The 17,957-nt window shown below is 43.3% G+C and overlaps 1 protein-coding gene across 1 annotated transcript in view; it reads left to right on the forward strand.

Annotated features, from left to right (window-relative positions):
• Cpxm2 (carboxypeptidase X, M14 family member 2) overlaps positions 1 to 17,957 on the forward strand; it is a 106,392-nt gene that overhangs the window by 58,414 nt on the left and 30,021 nt on the right. Inside the window, exons 5-6 of the mRNA XM_028772544.1 lie at positions 11,533 to 11,617; positions 12,857 to 13,007. Of these exons, the coding sequence (XP_028628377.1) occupies positions 11,533 to 11,617; positions 12,857 to 13,007 (236 nt within the window). The remainder of the gene's footprint in view (positions 1 to 11,532; positions 11,618 to 12,856; positions 13,008 to 17,957) is intronic.

Here is a 17,957-nt window from a genome sequence, read left to right on the forward strand (position 1 = left end):
GTGTGTGTGTGTGTGTGTGTGTGTGTGTGTGTGTGGGTGGGTGTGGGTGCATGCCTGCTTGCACAGGCACACACAGACACGGAATATATACCAACACTTTACTCTTTCATTTTCATCCTGGGGCTATCTGGCCCACGATGGCCTTTGAGCTGCTTTAGTCCTTACGTCAGTTGTCTCAAGTCTTTCCTGTCAAGCATGGCTCTCAACCTCTCCCTTTCCACTTAGAACTCTCTCTTCGCCTTGAGTTATGCTCCATGTTAGCCTACATGTCTGTTTTCTCCTTTGTTTTGGCGTTGCATGCCTTCTGAAAATGGAGTGTGGAAGGTGTTTTGAGCTCATTGAATGAAATGTATTTCTACTGATCTCACCCTGAATGGGCAGCTGGGAAAGGATTTTCCCTAAGAACTGCTGGCATCTTTACTGAGGTGTAATTCCCTACCACATGGCTCACTCATTTGAAATGTGCAGTTCTGTGGGACTCTACACATTTGTGCAATCCTGCACTCATCACTACAATTAATTTTAGAACATTTCATTTCCTCAGAAGGAAATCCCCCCCCCTCCCCCCCCCCCCCCGCATATCTCCCAGAACTTCCGAATCTTCCATTCCACTTCCTAGAGTGAGTGACCTGAAGACATTTGTTCTTGCAAACCTTTGGATTTTACTTGCTTAATACAGTTTTCAGGACTATGTCCACGTTTTGTCCTAAATACTGCACATGGATGTCAAGGTGTCTGGAACCTGGAGCAGCCAGGTTCGTCACTTCACATCCTTAGTAAAGAGCAATAACTTAACCCTGCATGCTTGTGCTGTACTCTTTCAATCTCAATCTCTCTCTCTCTCTCCCTCTCTCTCCCCTCTTATAAAGTTCAAAATATCCTCCTTAAGGAATGGTACCAACCATGATGGGCAAGTCTCTCTACCTCAATTTACATAATAAAATTAATTCGTCACTGTTATGACAGTCCAACCTAATTGTTGAGACTTTTGCAGATGATTCTAGATTGTCAACTTGTCAACTAAATCTAACTAACTATATGTATGTATGTATATATGTATGTATGTATGTATCAGATTTCTTATATGTATGTATATATGTATGTATGTATATGTATATATATATATACATATATATTAGATTTCTTATATATATGTATCAGATTTCTTTCATTAATATCTACTTTCTGGCCTAAGTATGAAGTTGCTAACCAATTTCCCCCCAAACACTTCTTGTCTGTTCATCATATCTCAGCTCAGATACTGCCCTTAAGGCATAAAGAAATACCTTTATGGCATTTCCCACTTTCTAGTCCTCCACAGCTTCTCCTTTAAACAGTATCACAACAGCATTTCAATTACTGATTGAATAATTAATGATGTGGTCCCTGCCCTCCACTAGACTATGGTCTCATAGGTAAATTAGGTAAGTGTACAGGAGCATCTTGCTGGAGCCTGTATTGTCAATTATCCATTCTGCTATTCAGAGTGTCATGGCCTCTGTGGTCTCAAGTAGGCTTGATTTGAGGGCCACTGCCCTAAGGCTTGGCTCCCTTCCTCCCCCTGATATAGACAAATGTTTGATCCTGTGTCAACAAATGTGGCTTCTACCATAATGTAACATCGGCAAGATCTGAGTTGCCGTTCACACTCTGGGAAAAATAGCTTTGGAGTTAGGCATAGCAATGAATGCCTCTAACCCAGCACTAAGGAGGTGGAGGCAGGAGGATTCAAAGTTCTGCCATCCCCAGCTGCATAGCAAGTTCTAAGCTAATTTGGTTAAATGAAACCCCATTTCAAAGGGAAAAAAAGAAAAAAACAACACAATTTCTGGTAAGCATACAAAACAAATTAATGTTCATGGATGTCCAATGCCTTTGAAAATAAATTGTCTCCAAATATTATGAAAAAAAATACATTATGTTCCCAGCAGTCATTGGCCATGCATGTCTGTTAGTAGTTGAGCCACGTTCTACAAACTGCATTGGCTCTTGCCTGCTTCCATTTTCTGCCTATTCTTTTAGGTAGAAATACGGGAACATTGTGACGAAGCCTGTAGTATCCAATATCCACTCTGGTATTCAGAATGTCATGGCCTGACAATTTTGTACCTTAGTTTCTTTCCTGATAAATTGGTGCTGACATCTTCCCTGGCCTTAAAATAGTTTTGAGCAGATCTAGTGGAGAATTCCACTTCATTATCTAAATTGCTTAGAGTGGGACAGGCCATTCTGTGCTACAGAAAGCTCTCCTATGCATTTAGCAGGTGTAGTGGCATCCTCACCCTCTATTCACCAGGTGTCCCACCCCTCAGGTGTTGCACCCTTCCCAGCTTCCACACTCAGTTGTCTCCCAAGGGACAGAAGCATCCCTCTGCCCTCAGCAGAACACCATTGCTGTGTGTATATATATAGGCAGGGTCTCTTTCCAGTTGAATGCAGTTGGTGGTACCTGTCCACACTCCTGCTGTCACAGAGGAATCTGACATCCTGCACAGTATGGGAATGCACTCCCGTGGTCAGCGGAAGAGCACACTGAACCTTGGGCTTGAACTTGAAAGAGTTTTTTTAAAAAGTCTTCAGTGTCTGACATTACGACCTGTTGGTTCTTGCCAGTTGGGCTGAGTCTGGGTAAAAAAAAAAAATAGATCATGCCTCTTCCAGGAACCCAGCTTCTGACTGTGTGAAGGAGCCAACTGTTTTGAGAAATACCAGGAAATTTTAATCACAGTAAGTGGATCATGAAGGCAGGTCTTGATTTGTCAGGTGAGGATGAATTTTTGCAGTGTTTATTTGAACTCTAATGTTCTCTTTAAGAGAGAGGCTGGGGGATGGAAAAGGGTGGGGAGGGTGGAGTGACCTAGTTTTCCCTGGCTGTGGTTTCTTAGCTGAGACTTAAGCTTTCATTTAATAACTGGATTTAGAGAACAATTGTTTTATCCTATCGTGGTCAGGCTGGCAAGATGTATCGAGAACTCAGGACTGTGCCAGGAGGCAGAAGGTTCTGGAGTGTTGGCAAGTAAAGCCAGAGTTGGAGTGAAGGTCCTGTGGCAGCAGATATCCTCCTGTAGGACACCACATGCTAGTCCTCATAATCTGGGATATGTTTCTGTATTAGTTACTTTTGTCTTTGCTGTGATGAAATGCCTGGTAGAAGCTCCTTAAGAACCTGAGGGTTTCTTATGGTTGGAAATTCCAGAGCATCTGCACCTTGGTGGGGAAGGTACGGATGCAGAGTATGTGCACCTTGCATACATGGGGAAGGTATGGATGCAGGACTGTGAGGCAGCATCCACAGTGAAGAAATAGAGATGAATGCTGCCTGCTGCTTCTTTTTATTCAGTCCAGGACCACAGCTAATGAAATGAGCTACTCAGAGTTAGGGTGAGCTTTCCCACTTCAGTTAACTCAACCTAGAAAAATCCTCTCAGACATGCCTAGAGATTTGTTTTCTAGGTGATTCGAGAGCCCATCAAGTTGACAGACCATACTAACCACCATTACAGTTACCTTACGTGACAAAAGAGATTTTTGTGAGAAAACAAATTTAAGGACCATGAGTGGAGAGGGCACCCAAAGTTATCCAGCTGAACCCCACCTTATTGTATGAGTTTGGTGGAAGAGTCCTCTTAAGCTGTGAACGAGGGAGTTGTGCCAACTTACTGACCATGGTTAGAGAGATACTGTTAGCATTCTGTCTAAACTCCATCCCCACAGTTACCTGGCAACAACCAGGTATGCCCCTCCCCACAACAGATACTATGTTGCTAGTTTTAATGAGGAGAAAAGAGGCCAACTAACAAGGGATTCAGAAAGCAGGTGGAAGCTGGGAAAGATGGATGGATGCCCCTCTGGAGGACTCAAGGAGACCCATGACTTCAGTGCAGAGGTAGCAGGAGTCTAATCTCCTGTTCATCAGCTCTCTGAGATAAATCTGGGTTAAGCTTCTGTGTCTGGAGTAATTGTTACAGTAGCTGAAGGGAACTCGTACAGCTCTCAAAGGTCTTCATAGGTCATAACAAACAAGTAGAAATCCTAAGTTGGATTTTCACAAGCAAGCATGGCAGCACAGACATTGCTTCCTTGTTTTACATGTTAACTCTGGTTCTGCATGATCTGCGCATATGCACAGCCATGTTTGTTCCAGCCATATTACAGGCGTGCACACAGAGGCTTATAATTCTGATCAGAAAGTTACGTTTGCGATCACTTGGAAGGACTAATATTCTGTTTCTTATAACACCATGACCCACCGATGTATATTCCACTTTGTTCTTTCATGGGATAAAAGTGAATGTAAGAATTTATAATGGCAATTTTGTCTCCCAAGCCTTTAAGCACCAGAGTTGAGGCAAGTGTGCATATTTCCTGATCTTTCCAAGCAGCTCTGAGGAAGAGCACTGTGGCCTGCTCTCAGACAGTACTGAGACCTTTCAGAAAGCACAGCAAAAACACTCAGAAGGGAGTGGGAGCCCAGGATTCTCTGATTCTCTTGATTCACTCCAGACATCTCCATTTCAATGGCAGCAGCTTTCACTTCCTAATTTGTACCTTTCCCTCAAGCTTCAGTGGAGGATTGCTGCCTCGGTTGGTGATCCTCAGAATGTTGTGAATGCTTGGCCAGGGGCTGTGGGGCGGTCTAACAACTCCATCCTTACTCTTGCTCCTCACCAGCTTCCAAGGACATCAGCCTGGACAGGAGACTGCCACCCTTATGATAAGTTTTCTATTGAAGCGACAAGCTATAGCAAACCTGTTCCCGTTCTGGCTTTCTCTGTGTTGTTCCATCTTCTCAGACCTCTGATCAGACTCAATACTGTTGATAATGGCTTGGCTGCTTTGGCTATGTGGGACCACAGCCCCCATCCTCACTCAGGCTTAGCAAGTGCCACACCAGGTCATTGCTGGGTCTCTGGTTAAATTACCAGTAGGAATTCCTTAGCTGGGTAAAGAAGCCCTTTCTTGAAGTACACTGTGTATACAGGGGGTCTAAAGGCTGGGAGAGAGGGCCAGCTGGCTTTTCTGCTGGAGTGCCTGAGTGTCTCTTCCATGAGCTTCTTTTTCTCTCAATCTTCTCTCCCTAGAGCGCCTCTGCCTCTCCATCTACATGATGACAACTAGAACTCTCATGAGTACCCAAGGATTCTGACTCATGACTGAAGCTGCTTTGTTCTCAAATCTAGATTCTCAGAGAAGAATGTTTTGTTCCAGTTTGGGACAAATGTTCACTGTCTCAGCCAACTATGATTGGCATGGTTTTTGTCAAGGGTCCATCTTTAGAATGTTTGTCCTTGTCCAAGGTGTCGTGTCACCATACCTTAAATGCTTGCAACGAAGGTGTGGAAGGAATATCTCACAAAGGATAGAGATGACTGCTCAGCGTTTCCTGCTCCTCCCACTAAAGAGCATTTATCTGAGGCCACTCTTAATTTTTGTACATCTTTGGATAGTTGAAATTCTCATCTGTAATACCGAACACAATTGATTGAGAGTCTGAGAAAAGTTCATTAAGATCTACGTTTCATGCTTATTTTATATGTTTCTGTAAGTTCTGATAACCATTTTGAGATGATACATCAGCCTTTCCTAGTGTTTGCAGAAAGGTGGAAACTGTCATGTGACTGAGGAACAATGACTGTGGGCTTAAGATGGAAGCATGTTTGGCTGAGAACTGCTTCTTAATAATGCCTAGCCTCATAATGGTACAGAAATAATCACATTGGTCTCTGAGTATAAACGTACTTGTCTATATGTGCTTGTGTGTTGGTATAGGTGTGTCTGTGTATAGCTCTCTTAGCTCTCTTAAACCAATCCTAGCACACAGAAAATACTTTGTAAGTATTGATGCTAGCTTCATTAACATTGCAGAACTTCCATTTCCAATCTTTTAGTTAAGTCTTTAGCCACAAAATTATAACTTATATGTTTTCCAAGGGTAGAATTTTAAGTTTGTCTGGTTATTCTGCTTCTCTTTTAAATCTTTCCTCTCTCTCTCTCTCTCTCTCTCTCTCTCTCTCTCTCTCTCTTTCTCTCTCTCTTTCTCTCTCTCTTTCTCTCTCCCTCCCTCCCTCCCTCCCTCCCTCCCTCTCTCTCTCTCCCTCTCTCTCTCTCTGTGTGTGTGTGTGTGTGTGCGTGTGTGTGTGTGTGAGAGAGAGAGAGAGAGAGAGAGAGAGAGAGAGAGAGAGAGAGAGAGAGAGAGAAAGTGCAGTGTCTTGTGAGGCCAGAAGAAGGGCATCAGATCCCCCAGAGCTGAAATTACAAGTGGTTGTGAGCTGCCTGATGTGGGTGCTGGGAACTGAGCACTGAGCTCAGGTTCCCTGTAAGAACAGCATGGATTCCTAATGGCTGAGTCGTCTCTCTAACCCTTTTTATTCCATTTCTTGGCTCACCGTGTGTTCTTTCATGTTGTTTTTAAAGTTTTTTTTTCTTTTAAGTGAAAGGAGACAGTGACAAGCTCCTTTTTATTGTCTAAGAATGACTGTATTTCATACTTGTTCTTGAAATATGATGATTTTCCCATTGATAGTGTTCTCTTAATCTGTAGAACACAGTGATCTCATGGTTTAATACTATTCTTAAGCGGGGTGCTGTCAATTTGTTTCCATTCATTTGTACTTTTTTTTTTAAACTTCTTGACTGCTTGTATATGATCTTTGATACTTTACAGGTTGACTAGGTGTAGGTGGTGTGGGAAACAATGATCTTCACTTCATAATAAAAGTACTCTCGAAAACTCAGAGTAGCAAGAGCCACACAGAGTTATTTTTAGTCCTACAAAAGCCAAGCGCTAGCCTGGACTAAAGGCAAAAATGGCTGGTGCATGGATTTGGCTCAAAGCCGTGATTTTTATATTCCTAATCTCATTTCTCTGCCCCTGAGTTCCTCGTTGGCTGAGTTCTTCAGGGAGGTACAACCTTGCTGGTATCTAGTATTTCCCCCTCCTCCCTAAACTCTCCATCCTGTTGGCTCACAATGTCATATCTAATGTATATCTTAGGGCTTGAGATTCCCGTCCTTTCTGATACATGTAGCAGACTGCCTATAGCTTTTTCACCCTAGCACAACTGAGAATACCTATATCAGCAGGTGCAGCTGCCAGGTAGGGAAGAGACGGTCCTGGTGCCTCATGCTTCTCTACAATTCTTTAATGATCTATAAATGAACTCTATACTGAAAATGGACCATAATGACTTATTTCTTAGAGTGGAGATGAATTTCTTTTTATTGATTCTACGTGCCATTTATTTTCCTTGTAAGTCTGTAGATTCACATAATTTACCTGCTCTAGACAGGTTCTCTCCATTACCCACCCCACCCCCAATACTGTTCTCTCTTTAGTCTGTTTGGTCTCTCTGGAACACTCCTGAGGAACATGACATGGTTCTTTCATAGCTGACTTCTCCTTTGGTTTTCTATCTCCTAGTTTTTTAGTGCTATGCTCTTAGTAACTTTTTAAACTTTGTGACTATTTGTTAATTCTCTCTTTGGCAGTTTCTATTCAGCACTTTCCATTTATTTATCTGCAGATTTAATTTCAGTGGCATTTTTGTTTGTAAAGGCTGTGCACATTCTCCATAGTTAGTTGCTTATTTTATACTAACTTGTTTCCTTTTGGTGTTTTTATTTCATATTTTGTTTTTAAAAATATGTCATGTACAAAAATGGCTATAAATAGGAATTCTATAACCAGACTGTTGATTTTTTTGAGTCGAATGTTCTACAACCTTGACCTCCTAGTACATCTGTAGTTCAGAATATAACACCTATGCCATTTGGTTGTCATGAAGAAAAACAAGCTCATATTTGCAAAGTGCTTAGGAAGGTATCTGTCACAAGCAGACAAACAACCTTAGAACTGGCTCATCCACTAGAAAATCATACTTTGGGGTTTGACTTTTCATGGCCTAGTGACAATGTGTGGTGTGACACTCTGTCACCACGCTAGCTGCAGCAGTGAGTGAGCCATGCCTGTCAATCACACATGCCCTTGTAACTTCAAGACAACAGTGTGCTGTGTCATTAAGATCTGATACTCAATAGGTTAAGTGGATATATATATATACACTTTCAGCTTATGGTATAGTCAACTCATTGTGAGTTTCACTAGGACACAGCCCTACTGAAAGTTGAGGAGGATTTGTACTTAGCAAATGACAGTCGCAAGCTCCCAAATTCTCCTGGGCCTGGGTTTGTTGCATTCTGATACCTCTTTCTCACAGAGAGTATTCTCAGGGTAACTAATGGGATTTTAGAATTGACCTTACTGATTCCCTGTCACCAAGAGAAACCTTCAAGGCCCTAAGAGAAAGACTCGTCTACAGATACAATTTGTGCCACGTCTGCTGGGAGCCAGGTAGAGTCTTCTTAAATATTTTCACTCCATTCCAGAGTCTTGGATGGAGTAGAGAGAGTGGGGGCATGGGAAGGGTGAGGGGTAGGGGTTGTGTTTCAAGTTCAACATCCCTAGCTTTTCATGTTCCTTCCTATCATTTTACATATTTCCTTAAAAACAATGTTGGTCCGTTATTTATTTTTTTTTTTTTGGTTTTTCGAGACAGGGTTTCTCTGTGTAGCCCGGGCTGTCCTGGAACTCACTCTGTAGACCAGGCTGGCCTCGAACTCAGAAATCCTCCTGCCTCTGCCTCCCAAGTGCTGGGATTAAAGGCGTGCGCCACCACCGCCCGGCTCCGTTATTTTTTTCCTTCAGCTTTTTTCCAGAAGATCCCTGCAGATTTCTCTTATTTACTTACTTGCAAACTCACTGGTAACATAAAACCTTTGTTTATCTTACCATGACCAGCATCCGGCTGACTTGTAGCGAAGACTCTGCACTAGAATGTTACAATGTGTTTTGACTCCCTCCTTCGTGGTCCACCTTCTTTTGAAAACCTGATGGGAAAGAAGGATGTGGGGAAGTGAGCTAGTGTCTTTCAGGTTATTTCGGGTTACTTTATATTTACAGAGCCGAGGAGGGTCAGCCCAGCCTCTGCCTCCTCCTGTGGTCTAGAGGTCTCTGACCCCAGTACTTTGCTTGGACTGAATAGCTTTGAGTCAAGCTTACATGTCAAGGTTGTTTGGTGATGTACAATAATCCCTCTGAGGGAAGTGGAAATAAACCACAAAAGCCATGTGCTTGTCAAGCCATTCCTGAAGATTGAGGGATAGGGAAACCAGGATTTTGCAGCTCCAATCTCCCATGAGGGTGGCTTATCATGATGGATGTGCCTGGCACAAAGGAAAATAATATGCAGTATTTTATGTCAGGTACAGTCTGTTCTCTCTCACCTGCCCTGCATCCTCCGTGTGGCTGATCCAGGGGGGTTTCTTCCTTCTTCCCCCTACTCCCTGGTTATAGTACTCCACCACACTCTTGAACATTCTGTTCCTCTCTCTGTCTTCCTTGTTAACCTTCAAAACCCTTGAATGAAAGGATCATGTGTAGTTTACCTGTGCACCCTCAGAGACTGGGATATTTCTATTAGGGTGGCTGAAAGGTCTGGGAGTATGTTCTACAATCCATATGGCTTTAGCCTTTAAAATGCTCTGTGTTCAAATTTAATTATTCAGCAAGTAAGTTGAAATAATAGTGACATATAATAAAACAACTGTAAGAATTCTTGATATTTAAAATAGCAGATAAGCAAGACGTAGCCTGGTCATGTGACTCTAGCAAAGTTAGCATCTCTTCCCAGCATAGGCTAGGGGAGGGGAATTTAGATCTCAGAGGACAGTGTGGCAGCCTCTGTCCTGGCTGAAGGAAATGGGCTGGGTTTCTGGTGGTGGAGCCAGACAGAGTCTGATATATTAGAAAGATATAGGCAATAAATAAAACAAGAGGCTGAACATGGGGATGAGAGGTGGAGATGGGGTGGTGGGTGACGTGTGTTTGTGTGTGTCTGGGGGGTTGGGGTGGGGCACGGGATGTGTGCATGGTTATCAGGAGTGACTGCTGTTGTTTGGTTTCCTGATGAATGAAATGAATGATGCTCTGCTAGGTTACCATGTTGTAGTGCCTTCTGCCAACAAGAATGTGCTTGTTGGGTAAGTGCTCTACCACCAAACCACATACAACCCCAGAGTTTTGAATACGTTTTATTTTAGGACAGGGTCTCACTAAAGTGCCCAGACTGACCTGAAACATTTGGTTCTTCTGCTTTCAGCCTCTTGAGGAGCTGGGGTTACAGAACTGGACCATAGACCCAACCTCTCTTCTCTGGAGAGCTTACTAAATTTCCTTTCTGCCTCCATCCTGTTTGTGTTCTTTGAGAGTTTCCTAAATTCATTCCTTTAGTCTCACTAGGACAGAGCTCTGTCTCCTAAGCCTGCCTTGCTGGCTTGGGTAGGCATTATGAGCTTGAGAAGCAGTCAGCAGGCAAAAGGGGGTTGATGTTGGAAATGCTTGACGTATAGGGCAGATTGCTGCTTGGAGTGAAGGGTAATTTTACAGGCAGATGTGAACTGTTGCTCAGGGCCTTCCCAACAGGCCTTGCTACTGCTGTCTTATTTTGTATTCCTGGGCCCAGCCTGGAATGTTTGGAGCTGTGATTATTGGGGTTTTGGGAGTGAGGAACTATTGTTTGATGGATTCTGACTTCTGGCATGTTTTGGACTACAAGGTGTTGGGGAGGTGGGTTCCTGTGAGCCTTTCCCCTGTCCTTGCTAGAATTTTGACTGGTTTGATCTTGTGCTGGTGACTGTGTGCTGTGAATTCTTGAATTCAGAAGCTATGCCCTGTCCAGAAGACACTGCAACTCTTCCCCATTCTCTGGCTCTTCCATCCCATTCTACTTGTTCTTGGTTGATACAGATGTCCAATTGAGGGCAGAGCACCCGGAGTGACTGATTCTCAGCACTCTGACCAGGGTTGAGTCCGTATTAACCTTTATTTATTCCAAAAAAGAAACTTCCCTGACCATGGTTGACAGCAGCACAAGCTAATAGGCCAAAGCATAAATATTTGGGAAGCTATCTGACAGCATGGCTACTTAAAGGAACAACAGTAGTAAGTCCCTCCCCAATCATGGGCCTATGAGCTGTTTATAGTACCAGGCATGGGTGCTGTCCTATAAAGGAGGGCTCAGATGCAATAAGACAGCAGTGGTTAGCCCCATAAATAGTCTCACCACTACTACACTGGAGGGTACATCTTGTCTGGCAAGTTAGCATGTGTGGTCCAGTGCTGGGTAAGACCACTGCTGTCTTTTCCCCTCAGTGGCACTCATAGCACCTTCTGGTACTATGAGAACTAGCCAGCATAGAAGAACTTCCCACTAGGTTCAAGACTGGTTTCTCTATGTTTTCCAATTAAAGTGTGTGTTATCGTCATCAAGAGAATCTTATCATCTAGTTGTAATGGACAACCAAGAGCAATGACACAAAAGAGTCTATATTGTCCTCCAGGACTTCCCTGAGAATCAGGGTTTGATCCAGTCCTGGAGAAAGCATACCGATTCTTACTCCCACACAGCTGAGTGGAAAGGGTAAGTAAGCATTTTAAAGCATGTAACCCCAGTGATGTTTCATTTTTTTTCACAGGAGTGATTGGGTGACATCCTATAAAGTCATGGTGAGCAATGACAGCCACACATGGGTTACTGTGAAGAATGGATCTGGTGACATGGTGAGTCCCCTCTCCCCTCTTTACCCATGCCATTGGTACCTGGCCATGGGGCTTTGTCCTTCCCTGGGGAGGTTTACCAATTCTGTGTAAACTCAAATCAACCAGGAGGGTCTGATGCATAATGACTTCCTTTTCATATTCTGAAGCCCAACCTCAAGTGGCCCACAGCTGGGGTTGATGCAGAATTGCATCATTCTTCATCATTCTGCATCTGCATGATACAGAATTCTATATTCATTCTGTCTTAGTTAGGGTTTTATTGCTGTGAAGAGACACCATGACCGTGACAACATTTATAAGGGAAAACATTTATTTGGGGCTGGCTTACAGTTTAGGTTTGGTTCATTATTGTCATAGCGGGGAAACATGGTGGTGTGTAGGCAGACTTGATGCTGGAGGTGCTGAGAGTTCTATATCTTGATCCTCAGGCAGCAGAAGAGAGGTGACTTAAACTTCTGAGACCTCAAAACCTACCCCCACAGTGACACACTTTTGCCAACAAGGCCACACCTCTTAATATTATCACTCCCTATGAACCAAACATGAGTTATGGGACCCATCCCTATTTAAACCACCACATATTTCAAGAGAAGTACATTTGGGATGCAGCCTCTGATCCAGTTTACAAGTTAGCAAGTTGCAGCTGGGGATCCTTGCAGCTGTCATACCCGAGAGCCCTAACTTTTCTAGCCACCTTGCATGATTAGCTTCAGCGTAGGGGTTTTGTTACTCTCAAATTTAGATTCTCAAGTGCCATTCCCAGAGTGGCATCCAGCATCTTACCCACTGACTGCAGCCCCCTCTCCTTCTACCTTCTGGCTGATTGTTACATCAACAGTCCTGTTTGGGCCAGCAGAACAGAGCCAGATGTTCTTCTACCTATGAAACCCACTGCTGGGCTTCTCCATTAATGTTTTTACCTGAGAACTCCACCCCATTCCTCACAGTCTAAGTAGCTTTCCGTCAGGCCAAACAGAACCTCTTCCTGCTCCAAACCTTGGCCTGGTCTACTTCCTTTTAAAAGCCAGAGCTCTAGAGCATTCTTTTGCCCTCATTATAGACTGAGATACAGGGCTCCCTGGAGCAGAGTACAGGGGTGATTTCTTCCTTTTTACCTTGATTCCCAGCATGCATATGTACTGCGTGATCGGACCCCAAGGAATGAGTGAATTGCTGGGTGTCTTACCTTTGAGGATGAAGATCCTAAAACACTTTCTCTTTCCCCTTGAGTGTCAATAGATATTTGCAGGAAACAGTGAGAAGGAGATTCCTGTGCTCAATGAGCTGCCAGTCCCCATGGTGGCCCGCTACATTCGTGTAAACCCTCAGTCCTGGTTCGATAATGGGAACATCTGCATGAGGATGGAGATCCTGGGCTGCCCACTGCCAGGTGAGTTTGCCCCTGCACTTCCTGCGAAGCTGTCTCCTAATGAGAGACAACTGCCTCCCAAAGGTGAATCAAAACAAGCTGAGCCGCCATTTTCCTGTGTCTGCTGTTATCACACAGGTTATTCAAAAAGAAAAGAAAACCAACCTTTCATAATACCGATTCAGAAACACAAACGTTGGTGGCACCGAGCTCTCTTGCCAAGTGTGGTTTTGCCTGTTGTAATTTTAAGATGATGTTTATGTATGTCAAGGTTGACAGATCACTCGCTCAGAAGTGAGAAAAAAGCATCTAGCTGTCACCTAGGGATGTAACTAAGTGGGAAAGCATATGCAAATGTGCAAAGCTAGATTCAGTTCTCAGTGCTATAGAATATGTTTGCCCTCAAGACATGTAGCTGTTCCCAGCATGCTTACTGTATTGAGTGCAGAGGTAGGGCAGGAGGTGGAAGAAACTTGACCATGATCATTTGCAGTTGTTGTCTGAAAAGCTTGGATGCCTGTGTCTTCACTGAATGCTTGTTCCTTCTGCTCTTATGGGTCATTTACATGATGGCATTTGGGCTAACTTTCGGATACAAATGGAGATTCATACGTACCTTCTAGATACTCCTAGTGTCTGCTCCAGAAAGGTTAGATAGGCTGGCTTTTCAGAAGGTAGCGGATAGTGTCACTGTAGATCCATGGAAAGGGCTTCTTCCTCCTGAACAGACAGTTCTAGGATTGCAGCTGGCCCTAAACCCACCCCTTAGCACCTGTCAGAGCCTGCAGGAATGTCTCATTCTTGTCTTCCCCCAATCAGGTTATAAGGAACAGGACCAGAAGCATGGTTCATCTCACCCAGATTTCTCCCCAGAGTATGCTCACTCTCAGGCTCATAGAATAAGCTGGAACATCATGGGCTGTGGGTCTCCAGTCCTGCCCAGCCCTTTTAGAGGCAATCCACCACCAGCGCTGCTTCTGTCTCAGTATTCAGCCCAGCTCTGCAATGCGGTTCCACTTGCTGTGTTTTCAAAGCATGTTTAACATCACATTACTGCTTCTCTTGCAGTCCTATAATATGTATAAACTGGTGTTGCCAACTGTAGGTTTTTAGATCATGTACCCTCCATGGACGAGAAAGTCAGCTCTGTCTGTCCACATAATGATTCTCATAGCAGACACACACACACATACATTTGCATTTTATATTTGTCTGTACTTACTAGCTTGCAATTTTTTTTCATGCCATAAAAATTATTGGAGTCTGTCCTGGTTAGCTTTGACTGTCAACTTGACACAACACAGAGCCACTGAAGAAGAGAGTCTTCACTTTTTAGGTTATCCAGATGAGGGTGGCCTGTGGGAGATTTTCTTGATTGTTAACTGATATAGGAGGGCTCTGCCCTCTGTGGGCAGCACCATTCCCTGGGCTGCATAGGAAAGCTAGCTAAGTACAAGCCAGAGAGTTAGAAAACATGCAGCATCCTCTATAGTCCCTCTATACCCCCTTGGCTGTGAGTGGGTTCCTGGTCAGGGATAATATTGCATAGAATGGCAAGCCCTGCCTTCAAATTTCTGCCCCGGATTTCCTCAACAATGAATTGTGATCTGTAAGCTGGAAAAAAAACAAAACAGTCCTTTGCTCCCGTAAATTGTTTTTGGTCACATTGACAGAAAGAAACCAAGAAAGGGCATCTGTGGGTACTTTCTCTCCTGCTCTGTGGACAAAATCTTACTCCTTTAACCAGCCTGTGGTAGTTGGAAATTCAGTTGTTCTATAAACAATCTTGCAGTTAGTTACCTTGTTTTTCTGTCAATGGTGTGTGTATGTGTGTGTGTGTGTGTCCATCCATCCCTGTGGCTACAGTTGTTGCTTGATCTTGGTTGTAAGAAGTGGAATTGCAGGGACAGAGGCTGTGCATATTTCCAAGGTTGAGAAGGAGAGCTCATCAGAGCACACCTCTTTGGGATTTGAGTCTCTTTTCCTAGCTGGTTTCTGCTACAGCCCTATATCCAGCCTGCTGCTTTCTTAAGACTTCTGGGCTCATGGTGCTCAGGATATCTGCCAGCACAAATCTTGGCTAGCATCTGTAAGGAGGCTCTGTCCCCTTTCCTCTAGGTCAGGACCCTTGCTTAGCACTCTCCCATTTTTTTCTGTAAAGGGTAGAGCCATGGCTTCCCACTGTGGGCAGGAATTCATGTGTCATTAGAAAAAGGTACAAGGCACCTTGTGTGAGTACCATGAAGTAATCATTTCTCTGTTAGGTTGTTTTTGGTGGGCATTTGAAACATTACAGAAATGGACGAACTGTGAACCCTGGGTGATTTTAAGTGTGAACATAGTGTGGTTCTGGTTTCTACCTGACAAATATATAGGTTCATTTTTTAAAGCCAAATTTATTTTTTAAAAGGTTTTGATATAAATCTATACACAAGAGTAGATAGATAGATAGATCATAGATAGATAGATAGATAGTAGATAGATAGTAGATATAGAATAGATAGATGATAGACGTGTATGAAAAAGAGGGTTGTACATACCTTAGTAAGCATAGTCTTCTTCATTTTAACGTCTTAACAATAGCTATCTATGTAGTTTTGGTGGCTTCAGATGTTACACTGGTCATACAATTTGAGAGATTAAAAAAGAATATTTTAGTATACTAATTTTTTTTTTGGTTTTGTTGAAGAGGATATTTATCCTTCATGTCATAGGAAAGGAGATCTGCTTTCTGCACTTGAGTCATTAGATCATGTGACCAACTGTCTTGATCTGCCTGAAACTGGACAGGACAGTCCTAGGAAAATCAGCACTGGTTGGCCATTGCTGTATAGAATGTTACTAGTGGCACAGAGTCTTCTTTTCAGGTGGTTGTTTTTTTTTTTCATTGATATCAAAAACATTCAGAAGCTAGACATGATAGCACCTGCCTGTGATCCCAGTGTTCCAGAGACTGAGGCAGGAAATTACCACAGAATTAAAGCCAACCTGGTCTACATAGTAAATTCTAGGACAGCCTGAACTATATAGAAAGAGTCTATTTTAAATTAACAAAACAAAGTAAAACAAAAAGAATTTAAGGATAGACACAGAAAGGCCTTTGGGGACAATTTATTAGACCTAGAAAGAGGGAGAGTACCCTGACATCATGCTCAAGGAATTGGGGAAGGAAGGGATTAGAAAGTAGCTCCTAATAGAACACAAGTGAAAGCTACACCTTGGAGAGCTGAGATAGCACTCTAGGAAGGGAGAGGAGCTGTGTGTGTAGGACCTTTGTTCTTTGTAGCTTTTACTGAAGAAAGTGTAAAATGGCCCTGTCTCAGGATCTGTAAGCCTTGGGTGTGACAGCAGTGTTCCACTTTTTTGAGCCTATCAAGATGGAAGTGTGTGTATGTGTGTGCATGTATGTATGTATGTGCAGAGCCTATCAAGATGGAAGTGTGTGTATGTGTGTGCATGTGTGTATGTGTGTGCAGAGCCTATCAAGGTGGAAGTATGTGTGTGTGTGTATGTGTGTGCATGTGTGTATGTGTGAGCATGTGTGTGTGTGTTTGTGTGTGTGTGTGTGTGCTCGACTTCAGAGTCCACCAGAGGAGAATGCTGTGTGTGCTCTTCTGTCGTTCTCTGTTTCATAGAGACAGAGTCTAGCTCAGGTCTTGGAGTGAGGTTGGTAGCAGGAAAGTCTCAGTGACCCTAAGAAGGAAATATTCAATTTTAATTTTTGGCTTCATCTTGTCTGCTCATCAACTAAGACTTGTTCTGTGTCTTAGAATTCTGGAAGGAGTAATAACTAACTACTGTCACCTACAACTGCAAGCATTTACTAATGCTAGCTTACCTGTAACTATGTTTAAAGCCCCATGTAGTTGGTTGCCTTTAACTTTAGGAGTAGTGATAGGTAGCATGTGGCTCTTTCTCACTCTTATAGAAGGCCAGTTTGTGAACAGGAATTGCAGGCTGCTTAGATATCTTCATTACAGCATTTCAAATCTGGGCTTTGGGGTCTGCATCTCATTAAGGGGGAGATGACTCTTCTCCCTTTCTTATCTTATCCTCTGGTGAGTCCTCTTTTTCCTTTTGGCTTCAGTTTGTCCCTTTCTTAGGACATAAAACAAAATGTTCTCTCTAGAGAAGGAAGGGTCTTATCTCAATGTAATTCAACATGGGAAGTACCTGGTAAACACTTTTATAAAAGGTTCAATGGCCTCTGACCATGCCATGAGTAAAAGGCATTGTCTTCCAGGGAGTAAATGACCATTGGTAGCTGGAGAGATGGCTCGGCTGTTAAGAGCACTGACTGCTCTTCCAGAGGTCCTGAGTTCGATTGCCAGCAACCACGTGGTGGCTCACAACCATTTCTAATGGAATCCAATGTCCTTTTCTGTATGTGTGAAGATAGTGATAGTGTACCCATATGCATTAAATAAATAAATAAATAAATAAATAAATAAATATTTTTAAAAAATGACCACAGCTAACACACATTGCCCCAGAGGAATGTGAATATTGACTTTCACATGTTCCCAGCAGTGCTAGGGCAGAGAATGTCTACAGAGTCCTCCTCTTCTCTTTCTTCTTGCCTAGTATCCCTGTGAGACCACACAGCAGACAGGGTGACTCAGGCAGCAGAATTAGTAGGCCGGTATGTCAAGAACAGAAGGTTGGTCTAAGTTAATGAAGTGAGTAGGTTGGATGAAGGATTTTAGGTGCTGTGCCTGGAGTTTTCTCTCCCTGTAGGTAAGGAGTCCCCCCAAGGAATCACTGGGTTTTAGTACAAAGGATCTTGAAAATTAACCACACGGAAAGAGACAGGAATCTGGCTTGCCAGAGCTCCATCTGTGGCAATAAAGGCACAGAGATGGAATCAGCCATTCAGGACTTCTGCTTCAAATGCCACAAGTCCTACTCAGATTCACTTAAGGAGAAAACTTTGGCTGACGAACGAAAATTGCAGGGGTGGGTGTGACAGAC

Source organism: Grammomys surdaster, unplaced genomic scaffold, assembly GCF_004785775.1.
Source record: "Grammomys surdaster isolate TR1022 unplaced genomic scaffold, NIH_TR_1.0 214, whole genome shotgun sequence".
Taxonomy (NCBI): domain Eukaryota; kingdom Metazoa; phylum Chordata; class Mammalia; order Rodentia; family Muridae; genus Grammomys; species Grammomys surdaster.